At 38.9% G+C, this 21343-nt stretch overlaps 1 protein-coding gene across 4 annotated transcripts in view; it reads left to right on the forward strand.

Moving 5' to 3' along the window:
- The window catches only part of COL24A1 (collagen type XXIV alpha 1 chain), a 398071-nt gene that overhangs the window by 67382 nt on the left and 309346 nt on the right, over positions 1-21343 (forward strand). For all 4 annotated transcript variants that reach the window (XM_077987934.1, XM_001109249.5, XM_015144267.3 and 1 more), the window contains one exon: positions 16617-16661. In XM_077987934.1, the coding sequence (XP_077844060.1) occupies positions 16617-16661 (45 nt within the window). The remainder of the gene's footprint in view (positions 1-16616; positions 16662-21343) is intronic.

The raw sequence follows: 21343 nt of genomic DNA on the forward strand, positions 1-21343 counted from the left end.
TCTCTTGGTCTGTGTTTTTATGCTGGTACCATGCTGTTTCGGTTACTGTAACTCTGCAGTATAATTTGAAATCAGGTAATGTTCTCTTTGCTCAGGATAGCTTTGTTTTCTTTGCTCAGGATAGCTTTGGCTATTCTCTGTCTTTTATGGTTCCACATAAATTTTAGGATTGCTTTTTTCTATTTCTGTGAAGAATATTACTGATATTTTGATACAGATCATATAGAATCTGTAGATTGCTTTGGGCAGTATGGACATCTTAACAATATTGATTCTTCCAATCCATGAACATGGAATATCTTTCCATTTTTTGGTTTCCTCTTCAATTTCTTTCATCAGTGTTTTATAGTTTTCATTATAGAGATATTTTACTTATTTGGTTAATTCCTAGTTTATTTTATGTGTGGCTATTGTAAATGGGATTGCTTTTTTATTTCTTTTTCCAATTGTTCACTGTTGGCATATTGAAATGCTACTGATTTTTGTATGTTGATTTTGTATCCTACAACTTTACTGAATTTTTTTTTACCAGTTCTAATAGGTTTTGTTTTTTTGGTGGAATCTTTAGGTTTTACCAGCTGTAACGTCATGTCATCTGCAAACAAGGATAATTTAGCTTCTTCCTTTCCAATTAGGATCCTTTATTTTTTTTTTTTCTGTTGTCTGATTGCTCTAGTTAAGATTTTCAGTACTATGTTGAATAACAGTGGTGAAAGTGGGCATCCTTGTCGTATTCCAGATATAATAGGAAAAGCTTTCAGTATTCCCCCATTCAGAATGATATTAGCTGTGGATCTATCATATATGGCTTTCATTATGAAGAGGTATATTCATTTTATATCCAGTTTTTGAGGTTTTTTTAATCAAGAAGGGGTGTTGAACTTTATCAAATGCCTTTTCAGCATTAATTGAAATGATAATATGGTTTTTGACCTTCATTCTGTTGATATGATATATCACAGTGATTGATTTGTGTGTGTTGAATCATCCTTACATCCCTGAGATAAATCCCACTTGGTCATAATGAATCATCTTTTTAATGTATTCTTGAATTCAGTTTACTAGTATTTTGTTGAGGATTTTTGTATCAATATTTATCAGAGATATTGGCCTGCAGTTTTACTTATTTATTTATTTTTTATTATACTTTAAGTTCTGGGATACATTTGCAGAATGTGCATGTTTGTTACATAGGTATACATGTGCCATAGTGGTTTGCTGCACATATCAACCTGTAATCTACATTAGGTATTTATCCTAATACTATGCCTCCCCTAGCCCCCCACCCCCCCACAGACCCCGGTGTGTGATGTTCCCCTCCCTGTGTCCATGTGGTCTCATTGTTCAACTCCCACTTATGAGTGAGAACTTGCAGTGTTTGGTTTTCTGTTCCTGTGTTAGTTTGCTGAGAATGATGGTTTCCAACTTCATCCATGTGCCTGCAAAGGACATGAACTCATCCTTTTTTATGGCTGCATACTATTCCATGGTGTATATGTGCCACATTTTCTTTATCTGATCTATCATTGATGGGCATTTGGGTTGGTTCCAAGTCTTTGCTATTGTGGATAGTGCTGCAATAAACATATGTGTGCATGTGTCTTTATAGTAGAATGATTTATAATCTTTTGGGTATATACCCAGTAATGAGATTGCCGGGTCAAATGGTATTTCTGGTTCTAGATCCTTGAGAAATTGCCACACTGTCTTTCACAATGATTGAACTAATTTACACTCCCACCAACAGTGTAAAAGCTTTCCTATTTCTCCACATCCTCTCCAGCATCTGTTGTTTCCTGACTTTTTAATGATCGTCATTCTAACTGGCATGAGATGGTATCTCTTTGTTGTTTGGATTTGCATTTCTCTAATGAACATATGAGTTTTTTTTTTTCATATGTGTGTTGGCCACATAAGTGTCTTCTTTTGAGAAGTCTTTGTTCATGTCGTTTGCCCACATTTTGATGGGGTTGTCTGTTTTTTTCTTGTAAATTTGTTTAAGTTCCTTGTAGATTCTGGATATTAGCCCTTTGTCAGATGGGTAGATGGCAACACTTTTTTCCTGTCCTATAGGTTGCCTGTCCACTCTGATGATAATTTCTTTTGCTGTGCAGAGCTCTTTAGTTTAATTATATCCATTTGTCAATTTTGGCTTTTGTGGTCATTGCTTTTGGTGTTTTAGTCATGAAGTCTTTGCCCATGTCTATTTCCTGAATGGTATTGCCTAGGTTTTCTTCTAGGGTTTTTATGGTTTTAGGTCTTAAATTTAAGTCTGTAATCCATCTTGAGTTATTTTTTGTATAAGGTGTAAGAAAGGAGTCCAGTTTCAGTTTTCTGCATGTGGGTAGCCAGTTTTACCAACACCATTTATTAAATAGGGAATCCTTTCCCCATTTCTTGTTTTTGTCAGGTTTGTCAAGGATCCGATGGTTGTAGATGTATGGTGTTATTTCTGAGGACTCTATTATGTTCCATTGTCTATCTCTTTGTTTTGATACCAGTACTATGCTGTTTTGGTTACTGTAGCCTTGTAGTATAGTTTGAAGTCAGGTAGTGTGATGCCTCCAGCTTTGTTCTTTTTGCTTAGGATTGCCTAGGACATACTGGCTCTTTTTTGGTTCCATATGAAATTTAAAGTAGTTTTTTCTAGTTCTCTAAAGAAGGTCAATGGTAGCTTGATGGGGATAGCATTGAATCTATAAATTACTTTGGGCAGTATGGCCATTTTCATGATATTGATTATTCCTATCCATGAGCATGGAATATTCTTCCATTTATTTGTGTCTTCTCTTATTTGCTTGAGCAGTGGTTTGTAGTTCTCCTTGAAGACGTCCTTAACATCCCTTGTAAGTTGGATTCCTAGGTATTTTATTCTCTTTGTAGCAATCGTGAATGGAAGTTGACTCATGATTTGGTTCTCTGTTTGTCTGTTATTGATGTGTAGGAATATTTGTGATTTTTGCACATTGATTTTGTACCCTGAGACTTTGCTGAAGTTGCTTATTAGATTGAGATTTTGGGCTGAGACAATGGGGTTTTCTAAATACACAATCATGTCATCTGCAAACAGAACAATTTGACTTCCTCTCTTCCTATTTGAATACACTTTATTTCTTTCTCTTGCTGATTTCCCTGGCCAGGACTTCCAATACTATGTTGGATAGGAGTGGTGAGAGAGGGCATCCTTGTCTTGTGCTGGTTTTCAAAGGGAATGCTTCCAGCTTTTACCCATTCAGTATGATATTGGCTGTAGGTTTGTCATAAATAGCTCTTATTATTTTGAGACACGTTCCATCAATACCTAGTTTACTGAGAGTTTTTAGCATGAAGGGCTGTTGAATTTTGTTGAAGGCCTTTTCTGCATCTATTGAGATAATTGTGTGGTTTCTTTCATTGGTTCTGTTTATGTGATGGATTACATTGATTGATTTGTGTATGTTGAACCAGTCTTGCATTCCAGGGATGAAGCTGACTTGATCGTAGTGGATAAGCTTTTTGATGTCCTGCTGGATTCAGTTTGCCAGTATTTTATTGAGTATTTTTGCATCGATATTCATCAGGGATATTGGCCTGAAATTTTCTTTTATTCTTGTGTCTCTGTCAGATTTTGATATAAGGATGATGCTGTTCTCATAAAATGAGTTAGTGAGGAGTCCCTCTTTTTCTATTGTTTGGAATAGTTTCAGAAGGAATAGTACCAGCTCCTCTGTTTACCTCTGTTAGAATTCAGCTGTGAATCCATTTGGTCCTGGGCTTTTTTTTTAGTTGGCAGGCTATTAATTACTGCCTCAATTTCAGAACTCAGTATGGGTCTATTCAGGGATTTGACATTTTCCTGGTTTAGTCTTGGGAGGGTGTATGTGTCCAGGAATTTATCTATTTCTTCTAGATTTTCTAGCTTATTTGCGTAGAGGTGTTTATAGTATTCTCAGATGGTAGTTTGTATTTCTGTGGGATCAGTGGTGATATCCCCTTTATTGTGTCTATTTGATTATTCTCTCTTTTCTTCTTTATTAGTCTGGCTAGCGGTCTGTCTATTTAGTTAATCTTTCCAAAGCATCAGCTCCTGGATTCACGGATATTTTGAAGGGTTTTTTGTGTCTCTATCTCTTTCAGTTCTACTCTGATTTAGTTATTTCTTGTCTTCTGCTAGCTTTTGAATTTGTTCTTGCTTCTCTAGTTCTTTTAATTGTGATGTTAGGGTGTTGATTTTAGATATTTCCCTATAGCATTTAGTGGTATAAATTTCCCTCTAAATACTGCTTTAGCTGTGTCCCAGAGATTCTAGTACATTGTGTCTTTGTTCTCATTGGTTTCAAAGAACTTATTTATTTCTGCCTTAATTTCGTTATTTACCCAGTAGTTATTGAGGAGCAGGTTTTTCATTTTCCATGTAGTTGTGTGGTTTTGAGTGAGTTTCTTAATCCTGAGTTTTAATTTGATTTCACTGTGGTCTGAGAGACTGTTTGTTAATATTTCTGTTCTTTTGCATTTGCTGAGGAGTGTTTTACTTCCAATTATGTGGTCAATTTTAGAATAAGTGCAATGTGATGCTGAGAAGAATGTGTATTCTGTTGATTTGGGGTGGAGGGTTCTGTAGATGTCTATTAGGTCCACTTGGTCCAGAGCTGAGTTCAAGTCCTGAATATCCTTGTTAATTTTCTGTCTCGTTAATCTCTCTAATATTGACATTGGGGTGTTAAAGTCTCCCACTATTATTGTGTGGGAGTCTAAGTCTCTTTGTAGGTCTCTAAGAACTTGCTTTATGAATCCAGGTGCTCCTGTATTGGGTGCATATATATTTAGAAGAGTTAACTCTTTTGTTGCATTGATCCCTTTACCATTATGTAATGCCCTTCTTTGTCTTTTTTGATCTTTGTTGGTTTAAAGTTTGTTTTATCAGAGACTAGGATTGCAACCCCTCCTTTTTATGCTTTCCATTTGCTAGGTAAATATTCCTCTATCCCTTTATTTTGAGCCTAAGTGTGTCTTTGCACATTAAATTGGTCTCCTGAATACAGCACACTGATGGGTCTTGACTGTTTATCCAATTTGCTCTTCTGTGTCTTTTAATTGGAGCATTTAGCCAATTTATATTTAAGGTTAATATTGTGATGTGTGAAATTGATCCTGTTCTTACGATGCTAGCTGGTTATTTGGCCCATTAATTGATATAGTTTCTTTATGGGGTCGATGGTCTTTACAATTTGGTGTGTTTTTGCAGTGGCTGGTACTGATTTTTCCTTTCCTATTTAGTGCTTCCTCCTTGTAAGGCAGGCCTGGTGGTGACAAAATCTCTCGCCATTTTCTTGTCTGTAAAATATTTTATTTCTCCTTTGCTTATGAAACTTAGTTTGGCTGGATATGAAATTCTGGGTTGAAAACTCTTTTCTTTAAGAATGTTGAATATTAGTCCCCACTTTCTCCTGGCTTGTAGGGTTTCCACAGAGAGATCTGTTATTAGTCTGATGGGGTTCCCTTTGTGAGTAACCCGACCTTTCTCTCTGGCTGCCCTTAACATTTTTTTCTTTATTTCAGCCTTGGTGAATCTGATGATTATGTGTCTTGGGGTTGCTCTTCTCGAGGAGTATCATTGTGGTGTTCTCTGTATTTCCTGAATTTGAATGTTAGCCTGCCTTGCTAGGTTGGGGAAGTTCTTCATAATATCCTGAAGAGTGTTTCCGAACTTGGTTGCATCCTCTGTCACTTTCGGGTACACCAATCAAACATAGGTTTGGTCTTTTCACATAGTCGCATATTTCTTGGAGGCTTTGTTCTTTCCTTTTCATTTCGTTTCCTCTAATCTTGTGTTCATGGTTTATTTCATTAAATTGATCTTCAATCTCTGATATCCTTTCTTCCATTTGATCGATTCGGTTCTTGATATTGTGTACGCTTCACCAAGTTCTTGTGCTGTGTTTTTCAGCTCCATCAAGTCATTTATGTTCTTCTGTAAACTGGTTATTCCAGTTAGCATTCCTCTGACCTTTTTTCAAGGTTCTTAGCTTCCTTGCATTGGGTTAGCACATGATCCTTTAGCTCAGAGAAGTTTGTTATTACCCACCCTCTGAAGCCTACTTCTGTCAATTTGTCAAACTCATGCTCCATCCAGTTTTGTTCCCTTGCTGATGAGGAGTTGTGATCCTTTGGAGAAGAGGCATTCTACTTTTTGGAATTTTCAGGATTTTGCACTGGTTTTTCCCTCATCTTCATAGATTTATCTACCTTTGGTCTTTTATGTTGGTGACCTTCAGATGGAGTTTTTGTGTGGACGTCCATTTTGTTGATGTTGATGCTATTTCTTTCTGTTTGTTAGTTTTCCTTCTAACAGTCAGGCCCATCTGCTGCAGGTCTGCTGGAGTTTGCTGGAGGTCCACTCCAGATCCTGTTTGCCTGAGTATCACCAGCGAAGGCTGCAGAACAGTAAAGATTGCTGCCTGCTCCTTCCTCTGGAAGCTTTGTCCCATAGGAGCACCTACTAGTTCTAGCCAGAGCTCTCCCGTATGAGGTGTCTGTTGACCCCTGCTGGGAGGTGTCTCCCAATCAGGAGGCACAGGGGTCAGGGACCCACTTGAGGAGGCAGTCTGTTCCTTAGCAGAGCTCAAGTGCTGTGCTGGGAGATCCACTGCTCTCTTCCAAGCCGGCAGGCAGGAATGTTTAAGTCTGCTGAAGCTGCTCCCACAGCCACCCCTTCCCCCGGGTGCTCTGACCCAGGGAGGTGAGAGTTTTATCTGTAAGCCCCTGGCTGGGGCTGCTGCCTTTCTTTCAGAGATGCCCTGCCCAGAGAGGAGGAATCTAGAGAGGCAGTCTGGCTACAGCAACTTTGACCCATTTTGAACTTCCCAGTGGCTTTGTTTATACTGTGAAAGAAAACCACCTACTCAAGCCTCAGTAATGGTGGATGCCCCTCTCCCCACCAAGCTCGAGCGTCCCAGGTCAATATCAGACTACTGTGCTGGCAGCAAGAATTTCAAGTCAATGGATCTTAGCTTGATGGGCTCTGTGGGGGTGGAATCCACTGAACTAGACCACTTGGCTCCCTGGCTTCAGCCTCCTTTCCAGGGGAGTGAACAGTTCTGTCTCACTGGTGTTCAGGCACCATGGGGTATGAAAAAAATTCCTGCAGCTAGCTTGTCTCCCCAAATGGCTGCCCAGTTTTGTGCTTGAAACCCAGGGCCTTGGTGGTGTAGGCACCTGAGGGAATCTCCTGGTCTGTGGGTTTCGAAGACTGTGGGAAAACTGTAGTATCTTGGCTGGATAGCTATGTCCCACAAGGCACAGTCCCTCATGACTTCCCTTGGCTAGGGAAGGGAGTTCCCTGACCGCTTGCACTTCCCAGGTGAGGCAACACCCCACCCTGCTTCTGCTTGCCCTCCGTGGGCTGCACCCACTGTCTAACCAGTCCCAATGAGATGAGCTGGGTACCTCAGTTGGAAATGCAGAAATCACCCGCCTTCTGCATTGATCTCACTGGGAGTTGCAGACCAGAGCTGTTATTCGGCCATCTTGCCTAGGTCATCTACCGTTTTCTTTTTTTGATGTGTCTTTGTCTGGTTTTGAGATCTGGGTAATACTGGCCTTATGGAATGAGTTTGGAAGTATTCCCTGGTCCTCTGTTTTTTGGAGCAGTTTGAGTAGGATTGATATGATTTCTCCTTCAAATGTTTGGCAGCATTCAGCAGTGAAGCCTTGGGGTCCTGGGCTTTTCTTTTCTGGGAGACTTTTTATTAAGGCTTCAATTTCATTACTTGTTATTGGTCTGTTCAAGTTGTCAATCTTGGTTTGTGGTTCAATCTTGGTAGGTTGTACGTGTCTAGGAATTTATTTATTTTTTCTAGATTTTCCAATTTATTGGCACATAGTTGCTCATAGTCAGATTTGTCAATTTTGTTTATCTTTTCGGAAAACCAAGTTTTTGTTTCAATGATCTTTTATATTGTATTGAAATGAATTTCAAATTTATGTCCACTCTGATCTTTATTATTCCTTTTCTTCTACTAATTTGGGGTTCAGTTTGCTGTTGCTTTCCTAGTTTATTAAGACACATCATTACGTTACTTATTTGAAATTTTTCTTCTTTTTTGATGTAGGCACTTATAGCTATAAATTTTTCTCTTAGTACTGCTTTCACTGTATCCCATAGATTTTGATATGTTGTGTTTTCATTATCATTTATTTCAAGGAATTTTCCAAATTCGTTTTTAATTTCTTCATTGACTCACTGGTCAATTCAAGAGCATACTGTTTAATTTTCACGTGTTTGTGTCGTTTCCAAAATTCCTTTGTTATTTTATTCCATTGTGGTCAGAGAAGATGGTTAATATTATTTCAGTTTCTTTGAATGTCTTAAGACTTGTTGTGTGACCTGACATATGACCTCTCCTTGAGAATGATCCGTGTGCTGAGGAGAAAAATGTCTATTCTGCAGCCATTGGGTGAAATGTTCTGCAGGTATCTATTAGGTCCACTTGTTCTGTAGTGCAGATTATGTCTGATGTTTCTTTGTTGATTTTCTGTCAGGGCAGTCTGTCCAGTGCTGAAAGTGGCGGTATTGAAGTCTCCAGCAATTATTGTGGTACGGTCTATCTCTCTCTTTAGCTCCAGTAATGATTACTTTATTTATATGGGTGCTTTAATGCATATATATTTACAATCATTGTATCCTCTCACTGAATTGACCCCTTTAATACAATATAATGACCTTCTTTTTCTCATAGTTTTTGTTTGGAAATCTGTTTTGTCTGATATAAGTATCTTGCTCTTTTTTGGTTTCCATTGGCACGGAGTATCTTTTTTTATCCATTTATTTTCAGTCTGTGTGTATATAGGTGAAGTGTGTTTCTTACAGGCAAAGATCATTGAGATTTGTTTTTTCATTCATTCAGCCACTCTATGTCTTTTGATTGGAGAAGTTAGTCCATTTACATTCAGTGTTATTACTGATAAGTAGAGACTTATTACTGCCATTTTGTTATTTGTTTTCTGGTTGTTTTGTGGTCTTCTCTTCCTTCTTTCCTCCCATTCCAGGTTTTCATTTAGTGAAGGTGATTTTTATCTAGTAGTATGCTTTGATTTCTTACTTTTTATTTGTTATGGATCTGTTGTATGTTTTTTTGGTTTGAGGTTACCATGAGGCTTGCAAATACTATCTTATAACCCACTATTTTAAACTGATGACAACTTAACACTGATTGCATAAACCAACAAACATGTAAAGAGAAAACTGATAAAAACTCTGTCTCAACTTCATCCTCCCATTTTTAAACTTTTTGTCTTTTTTTGTGTTTTTATACTATGTCTTGTAAAGTTGTAGTTATTATTCTTTATTGGTTTTTAATTTAATCTTTCCACTTAATTCAAGAGAAGTTGACACACCACCATTACAGTGTTATATTAGCCTGTGTTTTTCTGTGTACGTACTATTACCAGTGAGTTTTGTATTCAGATGGTTTCTTCTTGCTCAGTAACATTCTTTTTTTTCTGATTGAATGACTCCATTTGACATTTCTTATAGGACAGGTCTGGTGTTGATGGAATCCATTAGCTTTTGTTTGTCTAGGAAAGTCTATTTCTCCTTCATGCTTAAAGCATATTTTTGCTGGATATACCATTCTAGGGTAAAAGTTGTTTTTTCCTTCAGCACTTTAAATATGTCATGCCTCTCTCTCCTGGCCTGTATGGTTTCCACTGAGAAGTCTGCTGCCAGATGTATTGGAGCTCCATGGTATGTTATTTGTTTCTTTTCTTTCACCACTTTTACGATCATTTTTTAATCTTTGACGTTTGAGGGTTTGATTATTAAATACCTCGAGGTAGTCTTTTTAGGTTAAATCTGCTTGGTGTTCTATAACCTTCTTGTATGTGAATCTTGATATCTTTCTGTAGGTTTGGGGAGTTCTCTGATATTATCCCTTTCAATAAACTTTCTAACCCTTTCTCTTTCTCTGCTTCCTCTTTAAGGCCAATAACTCTTAGATTTTCCCTTTTAAGGCTGTTTTCCATCTTGTAGGTGTGCTTCATTGTTTTTTATTCTTTCTTCTTTTGTCTCCTCTGACTGTATATTGTCAAACAGCCTGTCTTCAAGCTCACTAATTCTTTCTTCCGCTTGATCAGTTTTGCTATCAAAGGACTCTGATACATTCTTCAGCATATCAGTTGTATTTCTCAGCTCTAGAATTTCTGCTTGAGCCTTTTTAATTATTTCAATCTGTGAAATTTTTCTGACAGAATTCTGAATTCCTTTTTTGTGTTATCTTGAATTTATTTGGGTTTCCTCAAAACACCTATTTTGAATTCTCCATTTGAAAGGTCATATTTCCCTGTTTCTCAAGGACTGGCCCCGTGCTCATTTGGTGAGATCATGTTTTTGTGGTGGTGTTGTTACTTGTAGATGTTCACTGGTGTTTGGGCATTGAAGAGTTAGATATTTGTCGTAGTCTTCACAGTCTGGGCTTGTTTGTGCCTGTCCTTGGGAAGCCTTTCCAAGTATTTGAAGGGATTTGGGCCCCAAGCCCAATAACACTGTGGTTTTTGTAGAGGTACCGTACGCCTTGGTGGTCTTACATAAGATCTGAAAGAATTCTCTGGATTACCAAGCAGAGACTCTTATTCTTTTCCCTTAATTTCTTCCAAACAAATGGAGTCTCTTTCTCTTTCTTTGCTGGGCCATCTGGAACTGGGGGTGTGGTGATACAGGCACCCCTGTGGCTGTCACCACTGGAACTGTGCTGGGTCAGACATGAGCTACTGGGCCTCACCCAAGGCCCTTCCCTTTGGAGTGATGAGTTTCCCCCAGGCCCAGGGTGTGTCCAAGGATGCTGTGTGGAAGCCAGGGATTGAAGTCAAAGACATTAGCAACTTACCTCCTCTTCTGCTCTACTGTGGCTAAACTGGCATTCAAACCATAATAGAGTCCTTCCCACTCTTCCCAGTAATTTCCATAGGCAAATGAGCCCTTCCCTGTGGCCACCAACACTAGTCCATGGGGGTTTCTGCTAGGCTTTCACCAATGTTTACTTAAAGGCCAAGGGCTGTCTTCCATCAGCTTGTGTTAAATGCTGCCCGGCCTGTGACTCATCCTTCAGCACAGTAGGCCAGGTCCAGAAATCTGTCTAAGATCCTAGTCCTGCACTCAAGGACCCCAAGAGCCTGCTAATTGCCTTACCCTACTGTGGCTAAGCTGGTACATAGGGTGCAAGACAAAATCCTGTCTCTTTTTCCCTTTGCTTTTCTCAAACAGAAGGAGTCTTTCACTGTAGCCACCACAGCTGGGAATGTACTGGGCCACTCCTGAAGGCCAGCATGTCTCAGAGCCCAAGGCCCACAGCATACTCACTGGATATTGTTGTTGGTTTTTCAGGGCCCAAGGGCTCTTTGGTCTACAGGTGATGAATTCTGCCAGTACTGGATCCTTCCCTTCAAAGCAGCAGGTTCCCTTTTGACCCAGGGTGTGTCTAGAAATGTTATTCAGGAGCTAGGGCCTCAAATGGGGGTCTCACGTCTCTGCTTGGTGCACTGTTGCACTGTGGCTGAGTTGGTATCCAAGATGCAAAACAAAGTCCTCTTTACTCTTCACTCTTCTCTCTTGATGCAGAAGGAAAGAGTCACCTTCCTTGTTATGAGCTGCGCTGCCTGGGCTTGGGGAAGGGATGGTGCTCACGCTCCCTTAGCCATGCCAGCTGTTGTCTCCCTAGTTCACATTCCTCCCTAGTTCACTGGCTGTAAGCCCAGCCTAGCACTAGGCATAGCCTAGGAATTGCAGTCATTGTGTCCTAGACAGCCTTTGAAGTTTGCCTAGGACCCCAGAGCACTTCAGCCCATGGTGGTAAGTAAGGCTTGCCAAGAAACTCTTGTTCCTTGAGGATGTGCGATTCCCTTCTGGTTAGGGCTGGTCCAAATGCTCCTGCTGTGACAAGGAAGTACTGAGTTCAATGTAAAGTCTCCCAGTCACTGAGCTTTCCCTTCCTGGAGTGCACAGATTCTATTTCCACACTGCACGGAGATCGGGGAGGGGTGGCATTCACTATTCAAGACTGTATCGCTTGTCCTCCTCAGTGTCTCTTTCCACAATATTAAGTTAAAACCAGGTACAGTGATTGCTATTGCTCATCTGATTTTTGCTTCTTGTAACTATGTTTTTCTGTGTGTGGATAGTTGTTAAAATTTGATGTTCCAGCGATGCGGAGGGGACGAATAGCATAGGCTTCTATTTTGCCATCTTGCTCTGCACTCCTTTGTAAACTGATTTTATATTACAACAAAAATTAAGACACTTCTGTAATTTATTGTAATGTGTTTTAAATCTGTATTGAAACAATTTGTAAATTTTCCTATTGGCATTCCTTAAGGAATGTATTCAGTTTTCAGAATGCTAATCAGAGAAAAATCATATGCTAGTTATGGAAACATTTTTGTTATTCTTCCTGTATGAATATAGAAAATAATGACTCAAAAAATATTTTCAAAAGACCATAATATAAACTAGTTTTTAAAAATAAAATCCCTAGAGTGGAGCTATGCCAAAGCTTGAATGTAGGCAGTTTTCCAAGGAATGTATCCCCTTTGCTTTTAAAAACTTTAGAGACTAGTGTTTAAGTAGAAAACAAATAAGGCATATGAGAATAAATGAAAGTACATAATAGTGGAGATAACTTCAGTATATTACAAATACATATTTTAAAATAACAGAAAGGAAGTCTTTATTCTGTTTATTACCTTTCATTTCAACATTCAGATAATAGAGTTACCATATTAAATACTTAGAATCTATTTTCTACCCAAGTGATTCTTAAATTAATCCAAGTCTTTTCATTCATTCATTCATTCATTCATTCATTCATTCTTCCATCCATGTCTCTCCACCAGTTAATTAATAAGCAACATCTATGTACCAGACAATGGGAACACTACAGTGAGTAAAATGAAGAGCTTAAATTAAGCTTAAGCTTTTTCAAGTGCTTAGGTATCATCTTTAACTCTACCAACCTAGGCTAACTTATCATTATCTTTGACCTAGACTGTCATAATAGCTTCCTACCTAACCCACTCTCTTCCATTTTGCCCACTCCAGAGTCCCATCTTTGTTTTAGAGCATTTAAGGAAGTGCCCCACGGGTGCCTGAATCTGGATTTTTCTCTGATATGTACACTGACCTTACATGAATTCTCCCTATGTCTCCAAATCTGAAATAACTCTTTTTTTTTTTTTTTTTAGATGGAGTCTTGCTGTGTCACCCAGACTGGAGTGCAGTGGAGCGATCTCAGCTCACTGCAACCTCTGCCTCCCGGGTTCAAGCAATTCTCCTGTCTCAGCCTCCCAAGTAGCTGGGATTACAGGCACACGCCACCACACTTGGCTAATTTTTTTGTGTTTTTAATAGAGACGGGTTTCGCCATGTTGGCCAGGCTAGTCTCGAACTACTGACCTCCAATGATCCGCCTGCCTCTGCCTCCCAGAGTGCTGGGGTTACAGGCATGAGCCACTGCGCCTGGCCTTCCTGAAGTAACTCTTATATCTGCTTTGTTTTTTACTCAGTGACAGCTACATTGAAAAAAGTAATGACTTTCTTATAGATTACAGTAGTCAAAGTAGTTAATCAATAAAAAAATTTAGCAAAAATGTAATTGAAAGCTGTCACTTTACAAATTAAGACATTGATGTTAACAATATGACTAGTTTATGGTAAAATTGGATCAAGATCAAGATGGCTTGATCTGTTCATTGTTATTATCAGTAAAACAAACAAAAATTGCTTTACTTAGGCTCTTCGGATTGCTTAGAAAGGGGATTTAGGATATTTCAAGAAACAGTGATTATTTCAATCCTCTCTGCAGCAATAAGGAAACAGGGATCCCATGGAATCTAAAGCCAGGTACTGTAATATGACTTGGTCTGACATACACACTGATTCAAAGCAGCTGTATCTTAGCAGCATTAGTTTGTGAATCTTTTATTGTACTTTTCTACCAGTACTTATCTACTTTCTCTGCATCTGCTTTTTTGTGTTATCTTGTCCTGGGACAACTGTCTTAACATAATTTCTATTTCTAATTTTTATGTATACTTTGGCTTTCTTGGAGCATCTCAGCGACCCTACTCTTCCTCTTAGCCTTTCTTTGTGAATCTGTCTAGCTCCCTCCTACCCCCACTGTTAAGTACTTGCATTTTTCTATTGTTGTTTTAATAAACTTTATTTTTTTAAAAAAGAGATTTTTATTGGCCCAGCTTGTCCTTTTTTTTTTTTTTTTTTTTTTAAGAGGGTGCTATGTTGCCCGCACTGGACTTGAGCTCCTGGGCTCAAGCAACCCTCCCACCTCAGCGTCTTAAGTAACTGGACTACAGGAATGCCATTTGCCTGGCCCAGCTTGTTTTTATTTAAATAAAACTTTATTGACATGGATGAATGAATGAATGAATTTATTTAAATAAATCTTTATTCCAAGTCATTTTGTAAGCTACTGGCCTGACTTATATTGTCCTCCCTTAGATTAAGTGTCAAGTCCTGTGGCTGAGGTGGAGAAGGAGTGAGTTCATAAAAAACAGATCATGACTGCACGGTGCTGCCACCTTGTCAGGGTCTCTGAATGAAGAAGAACCCCTTTAAAGAGAAGTGTACATACAGAAGATACCATGATTAACATATACACATAGTTCACTATTATGGAGTGATTTGGGGAAAATAAGCTAAAATAAAATTGTGCCACCATTGCATTTTGTTTCATTATAGGCTAGTGAGGAAACTAACTCTGATCTGAAAAACAGGTGTTGGCCAAAGAAAATCAAGCTTGTAGCTAGACAGCTAGATTCAAGGGTTCACAGAATTTAAAATAAGTAAATAAATAAACACATACTTTTTTAAAAAATAGGAAAAGGAAATAGGCTCATGGCAGAGAGTCTCTGTAACCTATGAGCCTCCTACCCTGGCTCTTTATTTGTCATCCTCCAGGAAACTTCCAGCTCACACTCTCCTAGAGCTGCTGCCTCATCCCAGGGAGCCACCACCACTGTCTAGCACTGAGGATGTTTCTTATCTCCTGTTGTAAAAAGTGAAAAAACTAAGCTTTGTAGATATTTTACTTGTGGAATTTTGTTTAAACATTTAGACAACTGAGCACGATATGTATTATATTATGTAATTAGCCTAATCTTGAACTCTCTTTAAAAATGTAAAAACAGTTAAACTGTTTTAAGTTTAACATCACAAAAGCTGTTGAAATCATTCCTTTAGTTTTCAAATAGGCACCTCTTCTAAATGATGTTTTTTAACCAAAGTGTCATTCCCTTCTCTCATCCATTAATCCAAACTCATCTCTTCTGATAAACCCTCAGTGATTAATACTGAATAATTCTTTCACTGCATTGGGCTATATTCTGAAACCCAGGAAATTTGTCTTTAGTTTGCAGTATATTAATTGGAAATTTTTGATATTCGTAAACTATGATTTATTTCAGGCTTTTGAGTTATATTTTAAGTCCTTAAGAAAAGGAATTTCTTTTGTATGCACCAAAATCCTGTGGTAAACAGTAGATCAAATCACTGATTTTTATGTAGAACTGTACAAATAAGCTCCAAAATCTTTCTTTATTTCATTCTTCCTGTCCTTTCTTTTAGTTTCCTTTATTTTGTCCCTATATCTTTCTTGAAGAAAGATATTGTCTATTTTATAGCTTTGGGTGTTAACTTATAGAGAGTAAGATTTTCTTTTGCTTCTATTATTTGGAAAATATTCTTTATTACTAATTCCCTAGACAACTTTATAGAACCCCTTTTGATGAACCTGTGAGTAGCCTCATGATTCTTTGAGTTAGGTCATTCTTGGGGTGTTATGACAATGATTTGGGTTAGAGGAACTGCCTGGATATGATCCAGTTTTTCAATAATTACAAACAGATTATGTCTGAGACCATTTGTCTTAGCATTATTCAACTAAAACTAAATTTTTAAAAGCTTCAGCAAACTTAACATATCCATTGCTAGATATGAACCTTTTATAAAAGATACTGTGCTTTACTCTCTATTCAGTACTATGCTACCATTTTAGTTGATAGTAACAAGTCATTCAAATAACATGCAAGAAGGCCGGGCACGGTGGCTCATGCCTGTAATCCCAGCATTTTGGGAGGCCGAGGTGGGCGAATCACGAGGTCAGGAGATCGAGACTATTCTGGCTAACACGGTGAAACCCTGTCTCTACTAAAAAACACAAAAATTAGCCGGGTGTGGTGACAGGCGCCCGTAGTCCCAGCTACTCAGGAGGCTGAGGCAGGACAATGGCGTGAACCCGGGAGGCAGAGCTTGCAGTGAGCCGAGATCGCGCCACTGCCCTCCAGCCTGGGTGACAGAGCGAGACTCTGTCTCAGAAAAAAAAAAAAAAAAAAAGAAAGAAAGAAAAAAAGCATGCAAGATTACATTATTAAAAGAATTTGTTATTTAATAAAAAAGTAATTCTTATTAAATAAAAAAGATTAAGTTTAATAAGAAATAAATTAGTAACAATTAAATTTGTATTGAAGAGGAAACCAAAAGTTGGGATATAAGGCAACTTGCAACCTATGTTTCGTTATTTGGCGCATATGAGTTTACTTTTCATAGAGTGTCTTTGCTTATTCTTTTGCAGGGTCTCAAAGGGCATCCTGGACTCCCAGGACTTCGAGGTGAACAAGTAGGTACTTCCTTTATACTACTTATATCATGTGTGAAAAAGACACATATTAGAGAACACCATTGAGAGATTATTTGCCCCCACTTTTTCAATTTTTCTTCGCAGTGATTTTTTACTCTGTTTAGTGCAGGACAACCTTTTAATTGATTAGCTGTAGACCTTTTTATTTAAAAAACTATACCAGATATTATTTCACTGTTATTCATTTTTTGCTTTTGCCCCATATGTTTCAGACTAGTAGCTCTTAAACTTCTGCAGTTCACAGACCTCTTTGAGAATCTCATAAATATTTTGAATCCTTTCCCAGAAAATATCCATATCCATACACACACACACACACACACACACACACAGACTTGACTTTTTTGTACAATTTCAGGAGCTTACCAGTTCACTAAAGCCCAATCCATAGCTGATTGTTCCCTGACCTTTTCCTGAGGAAATGCAAATAAATTTCAATAACAGTCCGAATTAGAATAGTACATATATCATTGTCCATAGTACACATACACAATATTTAAAAGTCAAAATAGTTTTGGAACTATTTAGTTTTTGATCATGTAACTGCTTCTCTCTCATCAGAAAATAATATATCATTATATCATAGAAAAAAATAAAGTCATATCTCTTATAGTGTTACTATATTGAAAATATAGTGTGACTATAACAGTGAAAAGGGTAAGATATTAGAAACTGACTATGATGATGGATACTGCTATTAAAGAATCAGCACAGAGACTCAGGAAGCCTTAAAGGGAGATCCAGGAAGAAATGTGATGGATGGTACCTGAAGGAAAGCTATAAATGAAGAAACAAAGCCAATTTTCCCTTTCATTCATGTTAAGTTAGACAGTATACTCTGTTCAGTCCCTGAAGCACAACTTTTCAAGATTACTAATTACTAGACATGGCAAGCAAAGTGATATATGTATCTGTAACACATGTAATATCAGTTTCCTGCAAATCAACATGTACTGAAAAGCATTTGAGCATTTACGAGAGAAAAAGATGAGAAGGGTGAGTGGGATTAGTCCCGGGGGAGAAAAAAATTTGTAGGATACTGCTTTGGCAGAAACGTGGATTCCAACAGAGGAAACCTGATACTTCACAAGTGGAAAATTGGCCATGAGTCATTACTGACCAGTTCACTCACAAAACTGCTCCATAAACTAGTTGTGGTGGTATATATATTATCTCTAAGGGTCATATACTTTTTAGAACAGTCTAAAACCAATTTTAAAGGTTGGAAAATGTATATTCTAGTCAGTTCTTGCTTTCTATTCTATTTGTTTCCAGAAAGAAAAAAAAAGAGGCAAAAGTTGTGTTAACTTTGAGAAACAGCTGAAATAATTTTGCATTTTAATTGCGAAGTGGGCTTCATCCCTGGGATGCAAGGCTGGTTCAACATATGCAAATCAATAAATGTAATCCAGCATATAAACAGAATCAAAGATAAAAACCACATGATTATCTCAATAGATGAAGAAAAGGCCTTTGACAAAATTCAACAGCCCTTCATGCTAAAAACTCAATAAATTCGGTATTGATGGAATATATCTCAAAATAATGAGCTATTTATGACAAACCCACAGCCAATATCATACTGAATGGGCAAAAACAGGAATCATTCCCCATAAAAACTGGCAAAAGACAGGGGTGCCCCGTCTCACCACTGCTATTCAACATAGTGTTGGAAGTTCTGGCCAGGGCAATCAGGCAAGAGAAAGAAATAAAGGGTATTTAATTAGGAAAAGAAGAAGTCAAATTGTCCCTGTTTGCAGATGACATGATTGTATATTTAGAAAACTCCATCGTCTCAGCCCAAAATCTCCTTAAGCTGATAAGCAACTTCAGCAAAGTCTCAGGATACAAAATCAATGTGCAAAAATCACAAGCATTCTTATACATCAATAACAGACAGAGAGCCAAATCATGAATGAAATCATGAATGAACTCCCATTCACAATTGCTTCAAAGAGAATCAAATACCTAGGAATCCAACTTACAAGGGATGTGAAGGACCTCTTCAAGGAGAACTACAAACCACTGCTCAATGAAATAAAAGAGGAAACAAACAAATGGAAGAATATTCCATGCCCATGGATAGGAAGAATCAATATTGTGAAAATGGCCATACTGCCCAAGGTAATTTATAGATTCAATGCCAATCCCATTAAGCTACCAATGAGTTTCTTCACAGAATTGGAAAAAACTACTTTAAAGTTCATATGGAACCAAAAAAGAGCCCGCATTGCCAAGACAATCCTAAGTCAAAAGAACAAAGCTGGAGGCATCACACTACCTGACTTCAAACTGTACTACAAGGCTACAGTAACCAAAACAGCATGGTACTGGTACCAAAGCAGAGATATAGACCAATGGAACAGAACAGAGCCCTCAGAAATAATACCACACATCTACAACCATCTGATCTTTGACAAACCTGACAAAAACAAGAAACGGGGAAAGGATTCCCTATTTAATAAATGGTGCTGGGAAAACTGGCTAGCCATAAGTAGAAAGCTGAAACTAGATCCCTTCCTTACTCCTTATACAAAAATTAATTCAAGATGGATTAGAGACTTAAATGTTAGACCTAAAACCATAAAAACCCTAGAAGAAAACCTAGGCAATACCATTCAGGACATAAGCATGGACAAGGACTTCATGTCTAAAACACCAAAAGCAATGGCAACAAAAGCCAAAATAGACAAATGGGATCTAATTAAACTAAAGAGCTTTTGCACACCAAAATAAACTACCTTCAGAGTGAACAAGCATCCTACAGAATGGGAGAAAATTTTTGCAATCTACTCATCTGACAAAGGGCTAATATCCAGAACCTACAAAGAACTCAAACAAATTTACAAGAAAAAAAAAAAACCCTCAAAAAGTGGGCAAAGGAAATGAACAGACACTTCTCAAAAGGAGATATTTATACAGCCAACAGACACGTGAAAAACTGCTCATCATCACTAGCCATCAGAGAAATGCAAGTCAAAACTACAATGAGATACTATCTCACACCAGTTGGAATGGCGATCATTAAAAAGTCAGGAAACAACAGGTGCTGGAGAGAATGTGGAGAAATAGGAACACTTTTACACTTTTGGTGGGACTGTAAACTAGTTCAGTCATTGTGGAAGACAGTGTGACGATTCCTCAAGGATCTACAAGTAGAAATACCATTTGACCCGGCCATCCCATTACTGGGTATATACCCAAAGGATTATAAGTCATGCTGCTATAAAGACACATGCACATGTATGTTTATTATGGCACTATTCACAATAACAAAGACTTGGAACCAACCCAAATGTCCATCAATGACAGACTGGATTAAGAAAATGTGGCACATATACAGCATGGAATACTATGCAGCCACAAAAAAGCACGAGTTCATGTCCTTTGTAGGGACATGGATGCAGCTGGAAACCATCGTTCTCAGCAAACTATTGCAAGAACAGAAAACCAAATGCCGCACGTTCTCACTTATAGGTGGGAATTGAACAATGACATCACTTGGACACAGGGAGGGGAACATCACACACTGTGGCCTGTTTTGGGGTGGGGGGAGGGGGGAGGGATAGCGTTAGGAGATATACCTAATGTAAATGACGAGTTAATGGGTGCAGCACTTCAACATGGCACATATATACATAAGTAACAAACCTGCACCTTGTGCACATGTACTCTAGAACATAAAGTGTAATAATAATAATAAGGCAAGATGGCCGAATAGGAGCAGCTCCAGTCTCCAACTCCCAGCGCGAGCGACACAGAAGACCGGTGATTTCTGCATTTTCAACTGAGGTACTGGGTTCATCTCACTGGGGAGTGCCGGACGATCGGTGCTGGTCAGCTGCTGCAGCCTGACCAGCGAGAGCTGAAGCAGGGCGAGGCATTGCCTCACCTGGGAAGTGCAAGGGGGAAGGGAGTCCCTTTTCCTAGCCAGGGGAACTGAGACACACAACACCTGGAAAATCGGGTAACTCCCACCCCAATACTGCGCTTTAAGCAAACAGGCACACCAGGAGATCATATCCCACACCTGGCCGGGAGGGTCCCACACCCACGGAGCCTCCGTCATTGCTAGCGCAGCAGTCTGTGATCTACCGGCAAGGCAGCAGCGAGGCTGGGGGAGGGGCGCCCGCCATTCCTGAGGCTTAAGTAGGTAAACAAAGCTGTTGGGAAGCTCGAACTGGGTGGAGCTCACAGCAGCTCAAGGAAACCTGCCTGTCTCTGTAGACTCCACCTCTGGGGACAGGGCACAGTAAACTAAACAAACGCAGCAGACACCTCTGCAGACGCAAACGACTCTGTCTGACAGCTTTGAAGAGAGCAGTGGCTCTCCCAACACGGAGGTTGAGATCTGAGAAGGGACAGACTCCCTGCTCAAGTGGGTCCCTGACCCTTGAGTAGCCTAACTGGGAGACATCCCCCACTAGGGGCAGTCTGACACCCCACACCTCATGGGGAGGAGTACACCCCTGAGAGGAAGCTTCCAAAGCAAGAATCAGACAGGTACACTCGCTGTTCAGAAATATTCTATCTTCTGCAGCCTTTGCTGCTGATACCCAGGCAAACAGGGTCTGGAGTGGACCTCAAGCAATCTCCAACAGACCTACAGCTGAGGGTCCTGACTGTTAGAAGGAAAACTATCAAACAGGAAGGACACCTAC

The sequence above is a fragment of the Macaca mulatta genome, chromosome 1 (genome assembly GCF_049350105.2).
Source record: "Macaca mulatta isolate MMU2019108-1 chromosome 1, T2T-MMU8v2.0, whole genome shotgun sequence".
NCBI classification, from domain to species: domain Eukaryota; kingdom Metazoa; phylum Chordata; class Mammalia; order Primates; family Cercopithecidae; genus Macaca; species Macaca mulatta.